Source organism: Helianthus annuus, chromosome 15 (assembly GCF_002127325.2).
Source record: "Helianthus annuus cultivar XRQ/B chromosome 15, HanXRQr2.0-SUNRISE, whole genome shotgun sequence".
Classification (NCBI taxonomy): domain Eukaryota; kingdom Viridiplantae; phylum Streptophyta; class Magnoliopsida; order Asterales; family Asteraceae; genus Helianthus; species Helianthus annuus.
In genome coordinates this window covers 127,011,523-127,033,399 of record NC_035447.2, presented here as the reverse complement: position 1 = coordinate 127,033,399, position 21,877 = coordinate 127,011,523, and the positions used below count along the sequence as shown (strand labels likewise).

At 40.1% G+C, this 21,877-nt stretch overlaps 1 protein-coding gene across 1 annotated transcript; it reads right to left on the bottom strand.

Moving 5' to 3' along the window:
• Positions 1-20,951: 20,951 nt before the first annotated feature.
• On the bottom strand, positions 20,952-21,269 carry LOC110907035 (protein GLUTAMINE DUMPER 2). Its single transcript, XM_022152068.1, has one exon. The coding sequence runs from the start codon at positions 21,267-21,269 to the stop codon at positions 20,952-20,954; it is 318 nt and encodes a 105-aa protein (XP_022007760.1).
• Between the last annotated feature and the right edge of the window lie 608 nt (positions 21,270-21,877).

Here is a 21,877-nt window from a genome sequence, read left to right as displayed (position 1 = left end):
GCAGTGTAAGCGGTTGAGCGATCTTTGAAAAGTCTTTGATGAATCACCGATAGTAACCCGCCAAACCCAAGAATTGGCGTATTTCCGTTGGTGTACGCGGTGCAGGCCAGTTCCTGATCGAATCTACCTTGGATGGATCGACATGGATCCCATCCCTGTTCACCACATGGCCTAAGAAGTGGACTTCACGAAGCCAGAAGTCACATTTAGAAAACTTGGCGTACAATTGCTCTTTTCTAAGAAGTTCCAGGATCAATCGTAGGTGTTGTTCGTGCTCCTCTTGACTCTTGGAGTAAATCAAGATGTCGTCGATGAAAACAATGACGAACTTGTCTAAGTACGGCTTGCACACCCTGTTCATGAGGTCCATAAATACGGCTGGCGCGTTCGTTAACCCGAATGGCATGACAAGAAACTCGTAGTGGCCGTAACGAGTTCTGAATGCGGTTTTGGAGACGTCCTCATCCCGGACTCTCAGCTGATGATACCCTGACCTCAAGTCTATCTTGGAGTAGTAACTCGACCCCTGCAACTGGTCGAATAAGTCGTCTATACGCGGAAGAGGATAACGGTTCTTCACCGTCACCTTGTTTAGTTCACGGTAGTCGATGCACATTCTGAACGTACCGTCTTTCTTCTTCACAAAAAGTACTGGAGCTCCCCAAGGCGAAGAGCTTGGACGAATAAATCCCTTTTCCAAGAGCTCTTGTAGCTGCTTCGACAGTTCTTCCAGTTCGGTTGGAGCTAAACGATACGGTGCGCGGGCTATTGGTGCTGCTCCAGGAGCTAACTCAATCTGAAACTCGACTTGGCGATGAGGCGGTAAACCAGGCAAGTCTTCAGGAAACACCTGAGGAAAGTCGCGTACAACTGGAATATCCTCCAGTTTCTTTTCCTTAGCTGATGCGTCAGTGACAAGTGCCAGAATGGCAGTGTGCCCCTTTCGTAAACATTTCTGAGCTTTCAAGAAAGAAATGATGCCAACCACAGCACCACTCTTGTCGCCGTGGACTTCGAGAGGTTCCTGACTAGAGCGAGGAATACGAATAACCTTCTCCTTGCATAAAATCCCTGCGTGATGTTGGGATAACCAATCCATACCGATGACAACGTCGAAACTACCCAAAACTATGGGTATAAGATCAATCGAGAAAGTCTGACCAGCTAGAACGATGTTACAACCCTTGATTACATGTGCCGCTTCTACACTTTTACCATTTGCCAGTTCTACGACGTGTTTGGTGTTTAGGGGTGTTGGTGTACGTTTTAACAATTTACTCATTTTCAATGACATATAGCTTGTATCAGCACCCGAATCAAATAAGACAGTAACGTAAATATCGTCGAGAAGAAACTTACCCATAACCACGTTGGGATCATTCACTGCGTCACCCCGACCTAGCACAAAAGCACGACCCCGAGCTTCGTTGCCATTGTTGTTGTTTCCCCCGTTGTTGTTGTTGTTATTGTTCCCGTTGCCCTGATTGTTGTTGTTGTTGCGATTCTGGTTCAACTGTGGGCAATCGCGTTTGTAGTGGCCTTCAGCCCCACACTGGAAACATCCCCGGTTTCCACGCTGTGGCTGCTGCTGCTGGTTCTGTGGAGCTGGCGGTGGGAGTTGCTGGTTTTGGTTTGCTGGTCGCGAGCTTCTACAATCTTTAGCCTCATGGCCCGGCTTGTGGCATCTTTGACAACGTTCCCTGCGACATCTTCCACTGTGGTGTTTGTTGCACCTGTTACACCACGGGTGAGTTCCCCTATAACCACTCTGCCCCTGGTTGCCCGATGATTGCTGATTCGGGCTCTGATAATCGTTGGTGCGACGCTGCTGAGTTTGGGACTGAACCGAAGCTGATCCCTTGCTGGAATCCCCATCCCACTTTCTTTTGTTCTCGCTGGTTGTGGCAGAAGTAGTAGCAGCTGGAGTAGTAGTAGCAGTAGTGGTAGCACTGATGCGTTTTGGCAGTCTGTTCTGATCCACTGCCTGATCTGTGATGCGGTGAGCGAGGCGCTGAATAGCCTGAATGTCGTCAAGATTAGCCGATGTTACGTGGCTCTGGATTTCTGGCGCCAAACCTTTGAGATACAACTCAATACGCTTGTATGGAGGGTCCACCATAGTTGGACACAGCACGGCCAGCTCATTTGACCGTTTAGTATATGCTTCAATCTCTGACCCAGTCATTTTCAGGTTATACAGCTCGTCTTCCAGTTTGTGAATATCTTCACGCGTGCAATACTCTCTCTTGATAAGTTCCTTAAAATCGTTCCAGGGTGTGGCGTTAGCAGCTGCCAACCCCAGAATTTGCACCTGCGCGTTCCACCAGGTTAGCGCTATTCCCTCCAAGGTGCCAGTTGCATACTTGACCTTGCGAGCCTCAGGGCACTCGCACATTTCGAATACTGACTCTAGCTTTTCAAACCAATGGAGGAGTCCCACTGCCCCCTCGGTGCCACTGAAAGAATTTGGAGGACAGTCCATGAAGTTCTTGAATGTGCAGACAGGTTGCTGCGCGTGTTGACCTGCTTGAGCGGCTGCAACTGCCGCAGCAACGAGAGCCTCTAGCTGGGCTTGAGTCATGTTAATTCGTGCGGCCATTGATCTTCACATCAAAGGCAACATAAGTGAGAAAGGTTCGCGAATAGTGCGATGACAGAAGAGTGTAAGCACATAAGTGTTCTCAAACAGTAACAGATAGCGAGCAATAGTAGGGTAAGCATACTACGAGCAAAGTTCTAAGCAGTTCTAGCAAGCAGGTAATAAACATAAACCTTATTACCTAGTATGTCGAGTCTTGCACGTGGAGCGAAGTGTCGTTGTGGATCGTTGAGAGCACTGTTCTGGTTATAGTCTGGTTTTAATAAAAATGTTTTCCCATATTAAAACCAAGTTCTCTATAACCAATGGCTCTGATACCAATCTGTCACACCCCCAAAATCCACACGCGGAGTACCACCGCTTGGGAGCGTGACTGACCAGAATCAAGCCATCAATCATATTGAACATAGCATAATATAAGTAAATAGTTCGTAAACCCCATTCAATACAATTGATGTTCCAAACCAAGCGTAGTATCAATAGCGGAAGCATAAGTAAATAACCCAAATAAAATCATAAGTTCAAATATTCGAAGTATTAAACATAGTGTTCATGATCCATTTCCCACAACGACCCGCTCCTCCAGTGCAAGCTCCATAAATACCTAAGGTCCTGCAAGGCATGCAGCAGAGAGTCAACAACTAGTTGAGCGAGTTCACAGATAACAGTTCAATAATAGTATGGTATGAGTAATAGCAAGTTCGTTCGTTTATATCATGTATCATATTTCCATCGCGGCCTCCCAGGCAGGTGTGCGAAGATATTACGGGATGTTCATCCCAATTATTCTAGACTAGGTTTATTTGTATCGCGGCCTCCCAGGCAGGTGTGCGAAGGTTAGTAAGTTTAGTTCGCGGCCTTCCAAAGGCAGGTGTGCGAAGATGTCATAGTATCGCGGCCAACCCGTGGCAGGTGTGCGAAGATCAGTTCAATAAGTGTTACTAGTCTAGTAGGTTCGTATTCGTTAAGTTCTACCATCTGAGTATGCACATCAATCTATCAAATCCCATTCCCCACCCGGGAACCCATGCCTTGGCTGTGTGAACTCACCTGGGGTTTGCTCGGTATGCTAAGTATGTGCTCAAAGAAAGTCAATCACGTCCTAGAGTATGCACGTATTCAAATCAGTTTGATTTCATATAGTTCACGTATAAGCATCAACAATGATCATCAAGTAGTACACATCACTATTCAACATTACACCAGTCATGCATAGCGTTTAACATCAGTTAGTTAACTCAGTGAACACTCAACAGAATTACATCAGAATTACATCAGATTACTGTGCAGGTTATCCAGTTCGGCGAAACACATCAATTGGCGAAACACAGGGTTGGCGAAACACATTCTGTTTCGTCAAACCTCCTTTGGCGAAACACATTTTCAAATTCGTCAATCATCCTTGGCGAAACTAATTCTGTTTCGCCAAGACTTCTAATTCGCCAAACAATCACATTCGTCAATCATTCACATTCGTCAAGCATTCAGTTACGTCAACATTCTGATTCGACAAACATTCAGATTCGTTAAGGTATCAGTTACGTCAACATGTCAGTTACGGAAAATCATGCAATCAATCATGGAAACCCTAATCATTCTAGCAGCCGCCTAGAACACCTTCAAGAACAATCATCATACTATCATCAGATAAACGTACAACTATCGTAACCCAGAAATCATAATCAACAAAGTTTAACGACATTAAACCGGCATGAACATCGTTAGTTCTAGATCTACCCATCACGTAATCATATCAATCCGATCAGTTAATAGTATTCCTAAATCAACATCATAATTCGCATAGAAATACGTAACCGACTAGTCATGCATACGAAGCAATATTATCTAGTACATGTACTCACATCCGATTGTAAATCAAGCATACCCAATATGTATAGAGAAATCCAGGAAATCAAGCATAGATGTAACATGAATCAAGGAATCATGAACACATAGATAACTAACCGAGTAGAGGGAAAGATGAGTAAATCGCTAGCGGGTTTCGGGAACACACACACAATTGCCGTCTGCGCACAGGAGTTCTAGGGTTTCTGTTTTGCCAAAAAGTATCGAACATAGGTCTGTGCGTGTGTATATACGCGTTTCACCCTACTGGGCCGAACTGGGCCTTGGCGAAACTGATTGGGCCGGCGAAACAGGATTGGCGAAACAGGTTACCTGTTTCGTCGAATGGTTCTTGGCGAATCATAATCTGATTCGTCGGGGTGTTGTACGGCAAAACACATATGGATCCTTAATGGGTTCTATAGTTTAAGTCTAAGTTTTCTAAACAAGTTCATACCCATATCATTCATATTACATCAAGTGCACATTATCCATATTACAAGTCAAGCAAGTCAAACAGTCAAGGTCAATGGTCAAAGTCAACGTGCATTAAATACGAGTCAAAAGGTCGAGTTGTCACAGTCGTGCACACCGTGAGGGATGGTGTGGGAAGGTGGGCGTTGACTGACAAGAACGCCGAGAAACGACATCCACACCGTATTGTCTCACGCAATCAATTTTCATCGTTAGATCATTAAGTTCATGACAATCAGATAACTTAACTAGTTAAGAAATTGTCGCTTTTAAGTAGTTTAAAAATGTACATTTTTGGGTGATTATCGTAAATATGTATGTATTTGAGCGTACACATACAAATGCACATCTATTATCTATCTATACTTTCTATAATAGGAGAAATCCCATGACATAAGAAAAGCTGATGTGGCAGCCATAGTGGCTGTCCAACAATGCTTTTCTTATGTCATTATTGCATCATAAGTCTTAATTTAAAATCACTTTAAATTTCAAACCACTGCCCTACATTCAAATTTCAAAGGTCTGGCCCACATTCAAAGTTCAAAGATTCATTCAAATTTCAAACTTCTGATGTTTCATTAAAATGGAGGGTAATTTGAAATTTAAAACTTACAGAGATATGTAATTTGTATTTAATGCCATCGAGCTTCAATTCTTCTATCTTTCATATATCCAGAGTCCCATCTTTCAAAATTCAAACCCAAACCCAATATCTACTCCATCAGAAACCCTACCAACGCCAATTCATCTTCCGTTACTCATCGCGATGGCCATGGCCTTCTTCTTCCTCTTCCAATCGATTCCTCATGAAAGCCTAAATACAATCTTTCATGTAGACGCCACAAGATGAAGATACCTTAAGATTGAAGACACCACAATCTTCCCATGAAGACACCACCAATCACTAAAACATACACATTCTCTCCAATCATTTGTATAACAAAAATTCCATCCCATTCTTCATCTGATTCATCCAGCTCTTCATCTAGCGGAATGATCGACGATATGCTTATCGCAGGGACACAGAAGGCAATTCAGTATTTGCGAAAAGAAGTCGAATCGTCTACAATGCGTACCAGACAAGCGCCTCTTGAATGAGATCGGTTAGGTGCTCATGAACGTTTAATGCGTGATTACTTTGATGAAAATCTTTTGTACGACGATGCACAGTTAGGCGTCGGTTTCGTATGAGCCGTCGTCTTTTCTTAAGAATTTCTAATGATCTTGCGGCCCAATATCCATTTTTCACACAAAGAGAAAGTGGTAGTCGCAAAATTGGTTTCTATGGAATACAAAAGTGTACTGCCGCAATTAGGCAACTTGCATACGGCACAGCGAGTGATGCGTGGGACGAATATATAAGGATGTCAGCCAGAAGTTGTCTTGACTGTCTTGACTGTCTTGAAAATTTTTGTGAAGATATTATTATTATTATTATTATTATTATTATTATTATTATTATGTTCATTTGTAGTTTATTAACACTATTATATTAGGTGTTAATTTTCTTTACGGGAGGAAATATTTGAGGATGTCGACCGCTACCGACGTTCCATTTTTATACGAGGCCCATCAGCGGATACACGAGTTTTCTGGGATGTTGGGTAGTCTTGATTGCACGCACTGGGAGTGGAAGGCATGTCCAACCGTTTGGAAAGGGCAACACCATCGTGGTGACCACGAGGGTCCTAACCTAATACTACAAGCGGTCGCGTCTCAAAATTTATGGATTTGGCATGCATACCTTGGCATAGCCGGTGCAAACAATGACAACGTTGTTTTACAATCTTCTAGTCTTTTCGACGATGTCATAGATGGTGTTGCACCAAATACTTCATTCTATGAAAACGACGTAGAGTATAAGTATGGGTACTATCTTGTCGACGGTATTTATCCGGGGTGGGCGACGTAGGTGTAAACTCTTTCGTGTCCAGATGACGAGAAAAGGGTGTATTACAAAAAGAAACAAGAGTCAGCAAGAAAAGATATCGAGCGAGCTTTCGGTGTATTAAAAAAGAGATGGTTTATCATTGCCCAACCGTCGAGGATACTTGAAAAGAGTAAAATGAGAAACGTCATGTATACGTGCATCATCTTGCATAACATGATATTTGAGGACTCGGGAAGAGCGTTTTGTGTGTGACAACTGGCACAAAACCGGTAATTTCCGTACACTTTAATTCTTATTTAGTGACTGCAATTGTGTGCTTAAATGTCAGTATCGACTGAATACATGCTAAGCAAGTGAATTCATGCACGTTGTATACTACTAAGTATTGCTTTAAGCATATCGAGAGCGTTGCGTCAGAAATACTAGTAAACTCACCGGTAAGACACAATGTGTCAACAAAACTGCAGAAAGCAGTCAGACATTAGAATTAGGGCCTAGGTGTAGGTCCAACGACAAGAATACATTAAAACCCAAGAAGGGTTTATGTATAAACGTTACGAAAGCTAAAATACGCACTAAAAGGCACCCGAAACGCACTTTAAGTGCAGAATTTTATTAAATTCAGCACAACTCAGCTTTTAACAACGTAAATATTGTGCGGAAATGTCGTTTTATCATCCAGAATATTTCCCTAAGTGATGGGAATTCCTTGTGTCACTAAAAATAACACTAACGACACTTTAAATGCTTATTAAGCACTTTAACGGATCAGTATCCAACCGAACAACCGGACTCTACCCGAAACATAAAAATAATGTCAATAACATTGTTTTCTTTTTCTGAGCTAGTTAGGGTCCCCGAATACCCTAACACCTGTCACAAGACACTACATGCTAGTAACCAATTTTTAAATCTCTAACTTAACTAACTAACTTAATCATTTAGTTGGAAACCAACTATTAACTCACCCCCCATAACCGAACTCGGTTAGAATGAGGGGACACCACCCCACAATTTTTGAATATTATATTTGGGATGCTTAATATCTAGGAAACATGTTATATAGTGGTTAAAACCACTAACTAGTCCTATAAGTAACTTGGAGGGTAAGAGTTCCATAACATTCACAACACGTAACAAAACTTGATCATCTCTCTCCTTTCTCTTGAACTTTCGGCCGAAACCATAGGCACCACCACCACCACTTTTCGATTTTGATTTTGCTATTTCAAGCACATACGAGGGTGAAGGATCATGTATAAGGAAGCTCGGTGCTTACGGTTTGCCAAGGACCTCACCACAACGCTATTAACCACCTGTTTTTCGTCTAGTTTCTTCCCTAGCCTTGAGCTAGTTGTAAGTGCTTCTAATCACCTTCTTGATCTTGTCTAAAGTGGTTAATAAGAGAATTGTCGGTTGAAAATCATAAACACTCAAGAACAAAACTAAAAGTCTTGTAAAATGATGAACAAAGTGGTTAAAGAATGAATATTGGTGTAAAACTTGTTAAACTTGTTTTGTTATGATCATTTTGTGTTGTTAGTTGCTAGTAGTAGTTCGGATCGTCATCTAACCCGGCTAAGTCATGTTCATAGAACATGGACTAGTGTATGTTAAAGTATGAAAGGGGCTAGATGATGAACACTACTACATAATAACATGAACTTGTGTAAAAGTAATTTTTCTTGTAAAAAGAAGTTCTAAACTAGTAGATCTAAAGATCTACAAGTGGTATTTTCGAAGAACCAAGTATAAGTATATGATGAAATCATGTTTTAAGGCCGGATCTTTCATAAACAAAAGATGTTTTTGTGAACAAACAAGTGTGTAGGCACTTGTGTAACGAAGGTTTTATCAAAGAATTATTTTTGTAATATTTGACCTAGAAGTTGTAAAAATGTATTTTCTTCAAGAATAAAGATCAAAGGAACCGACTTTATTTATAAAGATGGAAAGATCTACTAAAAATAATGGAAAGTTACTACACACTTTTACATAACCCACAAGTTCATATGTTTGCGATTTATGTATATTTTAACTAGTTGATGTTGAAATATTGTTTGTTGATGTTGGGAAAATTATTGATTAAATTTTGAAAAGAAAATGATACGCTAGAAAGCATGGCCACCTCCAGTTACAGAGGAAACTCTGGCGAAATTTTTCTAGAAATATAACACTTGGAAATATTTTTACGACAAGTGTTATGAATATATTTTAACTTGCTTTTCCAAATAAATCTCGCCATGACTTTGTTACAAAATTTCCAAGTGTCGGAGGTGGGTTTTCGTAAACGAAACTTGTTAAATATATATCTAGAATATATATTATTTGATCACCAACTTTTGTGCTAAGTGTATATAGTTTGTGTTATACGTGCTAGTGTATTAAGACCTAAAAATACACCAAATACTCATGAAGAGTATAAACATAAAAATACACTTACAATATACAAGACACATAATTCGGGTGCAAAGTGCAAAACACGAGATACTTATATTAATTTTTGAGAAAATAATATAAGTAAGATACTTAGTTAAAAATATAAAATATTTTTAACACAACAATACGAATACAAAAGAGAGTGACTGTACTTGTGCGACGCAAGTCTAGTGACTAACGTTAAGAAAACGCGTATAGGTCACGACGTTAATTAAGCAAATCCGGTGAAGTTTACGAGGCACAGGAACGCAAAGTTGTGAGTTCATGCTCCCCTTTTTCTTTAATTGTTTTCAGTTTTATAACTTCGGGGGTGAAATACATGTACAAATATTACTATGTTTATAAATGGTATGATAACAAGAAACACACTTGGTGAGGACGAGAACCAAGTATGATGTGATATGAGAAATGATACGAGAAATCGTGTCACGAATAGGGTACCATAAGCACCATTAATCAACAATATACCTAGACCGCAGAACAAAAGGTTAGATCTAACGGGTGCCGGGCAGCCTCACTCTCGGTGAGGGCGAGAATCGAGTAGTGCTTTTGTGTCTCAGAATATGCCAACTAGAAAAATGCCTAAGGTTTGGTGACTTCCTATGTCGTGTCACATGTTAATGGCTTAGCAACCCATTCACAATCCTGATACTTACAGGAATACTTTATTTACATAAAATTTCATACCATACTAAAACTTGATTTAAACATGGGTACGTGGGGTACACAAGTAAACTTGAATTATACTCATGGGGTACACATGAAAACTTGATTTATATATGAAAACTTGGTTTATACATGACACAAACTATGTTTTCATACAAAGTATACAAACGTGAAATACAAAAACTGCATGAATTCACACCAACATTATGTTGACATTTTTTTCCAAAACTCACATGTATTTCAGGTATCTAGGATGGATGTGCGCGTGGCCTCACTAGTGCTCGTGGATGTCGCTTTGTTTATCGTTAAATAAAGTTGTAACTTTTAAGACAATATGTTATCTTGTGTTGTAAACACTTGACATATGTTTTCAGTAATGTAATGTTTGAAGTTATTTTTGAGCATGTAGTATGTTTACCTTTCGTATGCAATGAGAACCTTTCATGATCACACCTCGTGCTTCCGCCGCAGAATGGGGTGTGACAGATTGGTATCAGAGCTGCGATTGTAGTGAACCAGGATTCCTTCTCGAGTCTAGTCTACAATCTCTAGGATCCTATCACGAAAACGATTTTTCAAAAAGTTTTCATTGCATAAAACTTCCCGCGACATCCACTGCCTGAAACTGTTTACATGGGTCTAGAAAAGACACTACGTGACTTAGGGTGCACTGGGGTAGCACTTGTCTATGATTAAGGATTACTTGCAATTATGTGAGATAATTAGCATATACATGTACTAGATGTAGAATACCACTAGTATACATGACTTTACCTGAAAAACAATGGCCTAACTGAAGGAAGAAATACGAGGATGAAACGAACTGTGCGGACTGTGCAAGGAGTTACGTAATTATGGATGCATACATAATTATGGAACTCAGTGCACAGATACCACAGCAAGTCTGGTCGCGTATACATTCCCTCAGTGAATGAAAAAGGTCAAACATACACTTTTTGGAGTAATGACTTAGGGTATAAAGACAAGAACCGCCAATGTAAACTAAGGTGTTTACCCAATTATACATGCTTGTTGATGTATGAATGGATTCATGTATTGCGCGGATTGTTTGATGTCACTTATGTGGTATATGCCTGCATATACATATACTACTACTGTCTCGTATGACGATATCAAACAAATGTCTAACCCTATTGTGTTGTGTTCCTTCAGAACATGGCACCAAGAAGAGCTGTGAACGCTCAAGATCAACCTCCTCCTCCCCCACTGCCGAAAACTACTGAAGAGCTGAACGCTCTACTGGAAGAAAGGATCTCTGCTGCTATCGCCCAGTACGAGGCGAACCGTACTCAAGACAGTGGAGGACCAAGCAATGCTAGACGTAACGGACATGGAGATTCGTCTGGAGGAAATGCAGCTCAAGGTAACCTTAAGACAATTTACCAAGCATGGAGAAATTTATGAACGGTCCTTGTTTAATTGTTTCTTCGATTGCTCATATCTGAATTGGTTGGGTTAATTACAAGCTGCACCTTCAAACAGTTCCTCGACTACAAACCAACGAACTGTGATGGCACTGGAGGAGCAGTAGCATTTGTGCGTTGGACGGAAAAGACTGAAGCCACAATCCGCATGAGCAAGTGTACCGCGGATCAACAAGTCACCTTTGCTACTGGGCTGTTTGTCAATGAAGCACTGACATGGTGGAATTTGCAAGTTCAAACGCTGGGTGATGATGCCGCGTATGGCATGAATTGGGATGAACTGAAGGAGAAAATGAGAGAAAAGTACTGCTCTCGTGCCGAACTCCAAAGGTTGGAGACAGAGTTCTGGCACTTGACTATGGTAGGTGCTGACATCACTGGGTATACTCGAAGGTTCCATGATTTGTCTAGGGTGATTCCTTACATGGTAACTCCGGAATTTAAGTGCGTTGAACGCTATATTTGGGGACTGGCCCCGGAATTTCACGGCATGGTGACTTCAGCCAAACCCCAAACAATCACTGAGGCTGTAACTCTGGCTGTCAGCCTTACTGAAGACTGTGTTCGCATGCAGAAGCTATCACTGAACCCAACAGAAAACACCGAGACGCAATTCTGAGTCGTCTGGGGACAAGAAAAGGAAACATGCAAACCTGAATCAAGCAACTCGCAACAACAAGGGTTCCAACAAGAAACGTGACACCAACCCCCCTAAGGAGGCAAATACTGCAGCCAAAGGGTACCAAGGCACCATGCCTAATTGCCAAAAATGTAAGTATCATCATGATGGAGCTTGCCGCATTCCAAGGTGCGACAAATGTGGTAGATTGGGTCATCAAACGGAAGACTGTTGGGGTAAGGGAAAGAATCGAAATGGAAACGGTGCTGGTAACAAGAACGGTAATGGGAAGGGGCGGAACCAAGGATGCTTCCATTGTGGAAGCAATGATCATTTCATGAAAGACTGCCCAAAGAAAGACAATGCTCAGGCTCGAGCATTTGTGATTGGAGCAAAGGACGCACGCGAGGACCCTAACGTGGTCACCGGTACGTTTCTCATTAACAATCACTTTGCATCCATGTTATTTGACACTGGTGCCGATTATAGTTTCATGTCTGTGGAATTTAAACGTACGCTTGGGATAGAGTCTAGTAGATTGGATATTCCATACTCCATAGAATTAGCCAATGGTAAAATTGTTGAGTCGAGCGAAGTTGTTAGAGGATGCACACTAGAACTTGCTGAACAAAGGTTTAGCATCGACCTCTTACCTATCCAATTGGGTAGCTTCGATGTAGTGGTAGGAATGGACTGGTTGTCCAAGAACAAAGCTGAAGTTATTTGTCATGAGAAAATCATTTGCGTCCCTTTAGCGAACGATGAAACTCTCATTGTGCATGGAGAAAAACAAGACGCGCCTCTTCGAATCATCAGTTGCATGAAGGCGCAGAAGTGCTTAAGGAAAGGATGTGTCGCTTTCCTGGCACATGTTATAGACAAGAAGGCTGAGGAGCCAAAACTCGAAGACATTCCTGTGGTGAAGGAATTCCCTGAGGTTTTTCCCGAAGATCTGCCAGGACTACCTCCGCAGCGTCAAGTCGAATTCCGTATAGACTTGGTCCCAGGAGCTACCCCTGTAGCCAAGGCACCCTATTGACTTGCACCATCCGAGATGCAAGAATTATCTACACAACTCCAGGAGCTGTTGGATAAAGGGTTCATAAGGCCAAGCTTTTCGCCTTGGGGAGCTCCAGTATTGTTCGTGAAGAAAAAGGATGGAACTCTGCGGATGTGTATCGATTACAGAGAACTGAACAAGCTCACTATCAAGAATCGGTACCCACTACCGAGGATTGACGACTTATTGGATCAGTTGCAAGGATCAAGCTACTACTCCAAGATTGACCTTCGATCTGGATATCATCAGTTAAGGATACAAGAAGAAAGCGCACCAAAGACTGCATTCAGAACACGCTATGGGCATTACGAGTTTCTTATGATGCCATTCGGATTGACGAACGCTCCAGCGGTCTTTATGGATCTGATGAACCGCGTATGCAAACCATATCTCGATAAATTCATGATTGTATTTCTCGATGATATCCTGATCTACTCGCGGACGAAAGAAGAACACGAGCAACACCTCAGAACCATACTGGAACTACTGAAGAAAGAGAAACTGTATGCAAAGTTCTCAAAGTGCGAATTCTGGATTCGCGAAGTACAATTTCTTGGTCACGTGGTGAATGAGAAGGGCATTCATGTAGACCCGTCCAAGATTGAAGCCATAAAGAATTGGGAAGCTCCCAAAACCCCGACTGAAGTTCGGCAATTTTTGGGCTTAGCGGGCTATTACCGGCGATTCATCGAGAATTTCTCAAAAATAGCTCAGCCGCTAACTGCCCTTACACAGAAAGACAAGAAGTACGACTGGGGTGTTAAACAGGAAGAAGCCTTTCAGCTACTCAAAAACAAGCTATGCGATGCACCAATACTATCATTACTCGAAGGCACAGATGACTTCGTGGTATATTGCGACGCTTCACGACAAGGTTTGGGTTGCGTGCTCATGCAACGCCAGAAAGTCATCGCTTACGCTTCAAGGCAATTGAAGGTGCACGAAAGAAACTATACCACCCACGACCTGGAGCTGGGCGCGGTGGTATTTGCCTTGAAGATCTGGCGACACTATCTATATGGTACTCGATGTACAATCTTCACAGATCACAAAAGCCTGCAACACATACTTGATCAGAAGGAACTGAACATGCGCCAACGGCGATGGGTCGAGCTGCTAAATGATTACGACTGTGAGATTAAGTACCATCCTGGAAAGGCAAACGTTGTAGCGGACGCTTTAAGTCGGAAAGAGAGGGTTAAGACCCTAAGGGTTCGAGCATTGGAAATGACTATCCGAACGAACCTCACTTCACGTATTCGTGACGCACAACAAGAAGCCCTTAAGGTGGAAAACCGCAAAGCTGAATACCTCCGGGGTGCATTAAAGTACATGGCGCCAAATGAAGAGGGAGCCTTACACTTTAAGAAGCGTATTTGGGTTTCGCTCTATGGTGGCCTACGAGAAGTCATCCTTGATGAAGCGCATAAATCAAGATACTCAATCCATCCAGGATCGGACAAGATGTATCAAGACTTAAGAGAATACTATTGGTGGCCAAGACTCAAAAGCGATGTTGCTGTTCATGTTGGAAAATGCCTAACCTGTGCTAAGGTTAAGGCTGAATATCAGAAACCGTCTGGCCTACTACAACAACCAGAGATACCCATGTGGAAGTAGGAACAAATCTCGATGGATTTCATAGCGAAATTACCCAGGACCCCGAGAGGGCCCAATATGATATGGGTGATAGTCGATCGGTTAACGAAGTCTGCGCACTTCCCACCGATCCGAGAAAAAGACAGCACTGGAAAGCTTGCAGAGATATACTTAAGAGAAATTGTGGCACGACGTGGAGTGCCAATCTCAATTATTTCAGACAGAGATGGACGCTTTGTCTCAAGAATCTGGCAATCATTTCAGGAAGCCTTTGGATCCCAGTTAGATCTAAGCACGACATTCCATCCTCAAACAGACGGCCAAAGCGAACGGACTATACAAACATTAGAAGATATGATTCGCGCATGTGTCATGGATCTAGGCGGCAGCTGGGATACTCACCTACCTTTAGTTGAGTTTTCCTACAATAACAGTCACCATACAAGCATAAAGGCCGCGCCATTCGAAGCTCTGTATGGCCGCAAGTGCCGATCGCCCTTATGTTGGGCAGACGCTGGAGATAAACGTATGGTTGGTCCTGAACTTGTACAAGAGACAACCGACAAGATTGCGCAGATCCAAGAGCGCACTAAGGCGACTCGAGATCGACAAAAGAGCTACGTTGATCTGAAAAGAAAACCAGTAGAATTCGAGGTGGGAGACAAAATGTTGTTAAAGGTCTCACCTTGGAAGGGCGTAGTAAGATTTGGAAAACGTGGAAAGCTGAAATCCACGATACATCGGACCATTCAAGATTCTAGAAAGAATTGGTACCATGGCATACAAGTTGGAGTTACCGGAAGAACTTAATGGAGTACATGATATGTTCCATGTATCCAATCTCAAGAAGAGCCCAACACAAGAAAACGTGATCATCCCAGTGGATGAAGTGCATATTGATGACGCCCTCCGATTTACGGAACAACCCGTGGAGGTTACCGACTGGAAAGTCAATAAGACCTGGAGGAGCACTGTTAAACTTGTCAAAGTACGTTGGAGCTCTAAGCATGGACCCGAGTACACATGGGAACGTGAAGACCAGTTCAAAGAAAAGTATCCCCACCTATTCAAGAAGACTCCTGCGAGAGTTAGTTCAGCCTGAATTTCGGGACGAAATTCTTTTAACGGGGGGAGACTGTGACAACTGGCACAAAACCGGTAATTTCCGTACACTTTAATTCTTATTTAGTGACTGCAATTATGTGCTTAAATGTCAGTATCGACTGAATACATGCTAAGCAAGTGAATTCATGCACGTTGTATACTACTAAGTATTGCTTTAAGAATATCGAGAGCGTTGCGTCAGAAATACTAGTAAACTCACCGGTAAGACACAATGTGTCAATAAAACTGCAGAAAGCAGTCAGACATTAGAATTAGGGCCTAGGTGTAGGTCCAACGACAAGAATACATTAAAACCCAAGAAGGGTTTATGTATAAACGTTACGAAAGCTAAAATACGCAGTAAAAGGCACCCGAAACGCACTTTAAGTGCAGAATTTTATTAAATTCAGCACAATTCAGCTTTTAACAACATAAATATTGTGCAGAAATGTCGTTTTATCATCCAGAATATTTCCCTAAGTGACGGAAATTCCTTGTGTCACTAAAAATAACACTAGCGACACTTTAAATGCTTATTAAGCACTTTAACGGATCAGTATCCAACCGAACAACCGGACTCTACCCGGAACATAAAAATAATGTCAATAACTTTGTTTTTCTTTTTCTGAGCTAGTTAGGGTCCCCGAATACCCTAACACCTGTCACAAGACACTACATGCTAGTAACCATTTTTTAAATCTCTAACTTAACTAACTAACTTAATCATTTACTTGGAAACCAACTATTAACCCACCCCCCATAACCGAACTCGGTCAGAATGAGGGGACACCACCCAACAATTTTTAAATATTATATTTGGGATCTTAATATCTAGGAAACATGTTATATAGTGGTTAAAACCACTAACTAATCCTATAAGTAACTTGGAGGGTAAGAGTTCCATAACATTCACAACACTTAACAAAACTTGATCATCTCTCTCCTTTCTCTTGAACTTTCGGCCGAAACCATAGGCACCACCACCACCACTTTTCGATTTCGATCTTGCTATTTCAAGCACATACGAGGGTGAAGGATCACGTATAAGGAATCTCGGTGCTTACGGTTTGCCAAGGACTTCACCACAACGCTATTAACCACCCGTTTTTCGTCTAGTTTCTTCCCTAGCCTTGAACTAGTTGTAAGTGCTTCTAATCACCTTCTTGATCTTGTCTAAAGTGGTTAATAAGAGAATTGTCGGTTGAAAATCATAAACACTCAAGAACAAAACTAAAAGTCTTGTAAAATGATGAACAAAGTGGTTAAAGAATGAATATTGGTGTAAAACTTGTTAAACTTGTTTTGTTATGATTATTTTGTGTTGTTAGTTGCTAGTAGTAGTTCGGAACGTCATCTAACCCGGCTAAGTCATGTTCATAGAACATGGACTAGTGTATGTTAAAGTATGAAAGGGGCTAGATGATGAACACTACTACATAATAACATGAACTTATGTAAAAGTAATTTTTCTTGTAAAATGAAGTTCTAAACTAGTAGATCTAAAGATCTACAAGTGGTATTTTGGAAGAACCAAGTGTATGATGAAATCATGTTTTAAGGCCGGATCTTTTATAAACAAAAGATGTTTTTTGTGAACAAACAAGTGTGTAGGCACTTGTGTAACGAAGGTTTTATCAAAGAATTATTTTTGTAATATTTGACCTAGAAGTTGTAAAAATGTATTTTCTTCAAGAATAAAGATCACAAGGAACCGACTTTATTTATAAAGATGGAAAGATCTACTAAAAATAATGGAAAGTTACTACACACTTTTACATAACCCACAAGTTCATATGTTTGCGATTTATGTATATTTTGACTAGTTGATGTTGAAATATTGTTTGTTGATGTTGGGAAAATTATTGATTAAATTTTGAAAAGAAAATGATACGCTAGAAAGCGTGGCCACCTCCAGTTACAGAGGAAACTCTGGCGAAATTTTTCCAGAAATATAACACTTGGAAATATTTTTACGACAAGTGTTATGAATATATTTTAACTTGCTTTTCCAAATAAATCTCGCCATGACTTTGTTACAAAATTTCCAAGTGTCGGAGGTGGGTTTTCGTAAACGAAACTTGTTAAATATATATCTAGAATATATATTATTTGATCACCAACTTTTGTGCTAAGTGTATATAGTATGTGTTATACGTGCTAGTGTATTAAGACTTAAAAATACACCAAAGACTCATGAGGAGTATAAACATAAAAATACACTTACAATATACAAGACACATAATTCGGGTGCAAAGTGCAAAACACGAGATACTTATATTAATTTTTGAGAAAATAATATAAGTAAGATACTTAGTTAAAAATATAAAATATTTTTAACATAACAATACGAATACAAAAGAGAGTGACTGTACTTGTGCGACGCAAGTCTAGTGACTAACGTTAAGAAAACGCGCATAGGTCACGACGTTAATTAAGCAAATCCGGTGAAGTTTACGACGCACAGGAACGCAAAGTTGTGAGTTCATGCTCCCCCTTTTCTTTAACTGTTTTCAGTTTTATAACTTCGGGGGTGAAATACATGTACAAATATTACTATGTTTTTAAGTGGTATGATAACAAGAAACACACTTGGTGAGGACGAGAACCAAGTATTATGTGATATGAGAAATGATACGAGAAATCGTGTCACGAACAGGGTACCATAAGCACCATTAATCAACAATATACCTAGACCGCAGAACAAAATGTTAGATCTAACGGGTGCCGGGCAGCCACACTCTCGGTGAGGGCGAGAATCGAATAGTTCTTTTGTGTCTCAGAATATGCCAACTAGAAAAATGCCTAAGGTTTGGTGACTTCCTATGTCGTGTCACATGTTAATGGCTTTGCAACCCATTAACAATCCTGATACTTACAGGAATACTTTATTTACATAAAAATTCATACCATACTAAAACTTGATTTAAACATGGGTACGTGGGGTACACAAGTAAACCTGAATTATACATGAGTACGTGGGGTACACATGAAAACTTGATTTATATATGAAAACTTGGTTTATATATGACACAAACTATGTTTTCATACAAAGTATACAAACGTGAAATACAAAAACTGCATGAATTCTCACCAACATTATGTTGACGTTTTTTTTCCAAAACTCACATGTATTTCAGGTAACTAGGATGGATGTGCGCGTGGTCTCACTAGTGCTCGTGGATGTCGCTTTGTTTATCGTTAAATAAAGTTGTAACTTTTAGGACAACATGTTATCTTGTGTTGTAAACACTTGACATATGTTTTCAGTAATGTAATGTTTGAAGTTATTTTGAGCATGTAGTATGTTTACCTTTCGTATGCAATGAGAACCTTTCATGATCACACCTCGTGCTTCCGTCGCAGAATGGGGTGTGACATTGTGCAGAGAGTTATAATGAAAGTAACCAAGCGACGAACCCACTACTCACATACGCTCAAAAAGAAGTTATCCAAGCGAGGATACGTGATAGGGACACACACCTTAACCTTCGAGCTGATCTGACCAAGCACCTGTGGTTTGATCGTGAACATGGAGGAGACGACGAGTGAAGATATTTATTTTTAGTTTAACCTAGTTTAACCTTTTAAGCATTGTATTTTTTTAGTGACACTTTATTTTTTTATTTGAACATTATGAGTTTTATATTTTTTTCATGTTATTTAAATTTAAATTAATATATCAAAATTAAATAATATTTAAATTTAAATAAAAAGTAATAATTAGGTAATAATGATGAGGAATTTAAACTATTGAATGCAAGTTAAAGAGAAGGGTTTTAAAGGCTTCTATGTGATACGGTGCTGATACGCTATGATAAAGCCCATAAGGGCTTTATACCACATCCACCAAGCTAATAGGTAATTAAAATTAAAAGAGGTAAAATTTATATATAAAATAAAAAACAAGTAAGTTTACATAAACATTAAATGAATCAAAATTTAATATACGTGTCTATTTATACGTTACTTTATTTATTGTTGTTGGGTAAAAATAACCTCTCGATAACCGATATCTAAATATTTAATATGGAATCTATATTTGACATGAGAGAGGCTTGTGGATGCCAGCTGTGCACAGCAGAAAACAGATGATGCTGAGAAAGCGGTGTCGAATAGCTGCGTCGCACCGACATTATTAATACGTTTACGATGTGCTTCATCTCTGGTTCCCCAAAATTTCAAACAACCCCCTTCTCTATGCTTTAAACCTCAAAAGAATATTCCCTTAATTTCAATTAACTTAAAACCTCAAAAAAATATTCCCATAATATTTTCAATTTTACATTTATTTTCTAGAACTCTAGAAGCTTCAGGCGGCGAGGTAGAGGAGAGAGGCAACAGGCGTGAACAAGAGTTGAGAACGGAAAGTCTATGACCAGGGACCGGTCCGCAAGAAAATGATCGCATGTAAATTGCCATTAAAAAGTTGTACATAAGATCACACGGAGTAGACGTACGTGGAAAAGTGACGTGGTGGCTCCGCCACACTGGGAACACGCCCGTGAGGTGGCGTACTGGTAAGGGCGAGATATTTTTCACTGGCGTGGGGGCCTCTCTTCATGCCGTCCCACTCCATATAGCCTAAAAAAGGCAAACTTAAACTGATACCCAATTCACTACATAAGTGATACGTATTTGATACTTGAGTGACATCCATTTATAAAATAATTCGAAAAGCGACATGGTAAAAAAAAATCTCTAGATCAACTGAGTAGTTAGAATAATTTTGATGTTAAAACATATAATATACATTTATAATTTATTGTGTTGTTATCCCCACATTGCTTTATGTGATTTATTTTATGTCACACATTTGTTTAAAGATGTTCCCTACTTTTAAATATATATATTTGCTTGTGCCTCCACCACTAAACTTGTTCACTCGCCGTGATAATGTTTTCTCAACGAATTATAACATAACAAAACAATATAGTGAGGGTTCAATTTTCGTAGCGGACAAAAAATGATAGTTAGCAATAAAATTAGAGAATGTGTGAGTTGTGGTTCTTAAAAAAATATAACATATACAGAATTACGTAACTGATCTCAAAATTCTCATTCATTCAAGCTGATTGATATTTGATAACTCACATATCTAAATTATAATCCCGAAAATAAAAAACAAAAAACAAAATTGGGGGACTCAACTCTCAAGCCCAGAATTTATGTTCCTCGGAATCCACGAACACCAACAGAACAACTAGATTCTAACAAACATGAGTATCTCCGGTGACAACATCAGATGGTGTCGCTAAATATGTCGGAACTTCATCTCCGGCCATGATAACCACCAGTTTGGGGCGGACATCTGAACAATCACCACCGTTGTACGCCACCGTTGCAGCCTTCTCATCATCACCTCTTTCGATGTCTCTGCCACCATCGCCACCCAATCGTCGCTTTCGTTGAGAACACACGAGAATTATCAACGACGCGGTTATCAGACCAAGTATTACAAATATTCCTCCGAAGAGATATATCATTGGCGAATCGAAGCTCCACAACGACGCTTCGGACGATCCCATTATACGTTTTTATAAAATTTACCAGGGTGCCGTCCCTTTTAAGTTTTACCCCAATATTATGAGTTTTGTGTTGTGTGTTGTGAGTTATGGTGTGGGAGAAAGTAGGAATATATATAGAGTGAAAATGTACAACATGTGGTGCATAAAGTACGGTTTTGAAGACAAAAGTTGATTAATGGCGTAATGAGCTGAGGTCTGAGTAATGAATAAAGTGGGATGCTTTTTTAAAATTAAAGATGTTTAAGTTTTAAAAATATTGTTAAAAGTTGCGTCTATTTTGTAAAGAAAAAGTAGGATGTCATATTTGTCGTTTTCATCTGTGGAAAACGGTGGTCAAAATAATATTGTTGGTTGTTCAAGAGAGTATGACAACATAATGTGTGATGGTACTTTTGCCGATTTCATTGTAATTAGTCGATATAAAAATGATAACATAATTTTCACAATCCCGATGAGAAGACTGATGAAATGGCTTAAAAAAATTAGTTTGATAAAATTTGAGTTACTAATTAAATCAATTTAGTGTCATGGATTTATAGTCCAGGAACATCTTAGGATCTTAGACCATCCGTAGTAGAGTTTTTGGGGCGTTTTTTTCTCTAAAAACC

Bases quoted from the DNA above. Each gene is read 5' to 3' on its own strand.
- LOC110907035 (XM_022152068.1), bottom strand. From the start codon at position 21,269: ATGGGATCGTCCGAAGCGTCGTTGTGGAGCTTCGATTCGCCAATGATA.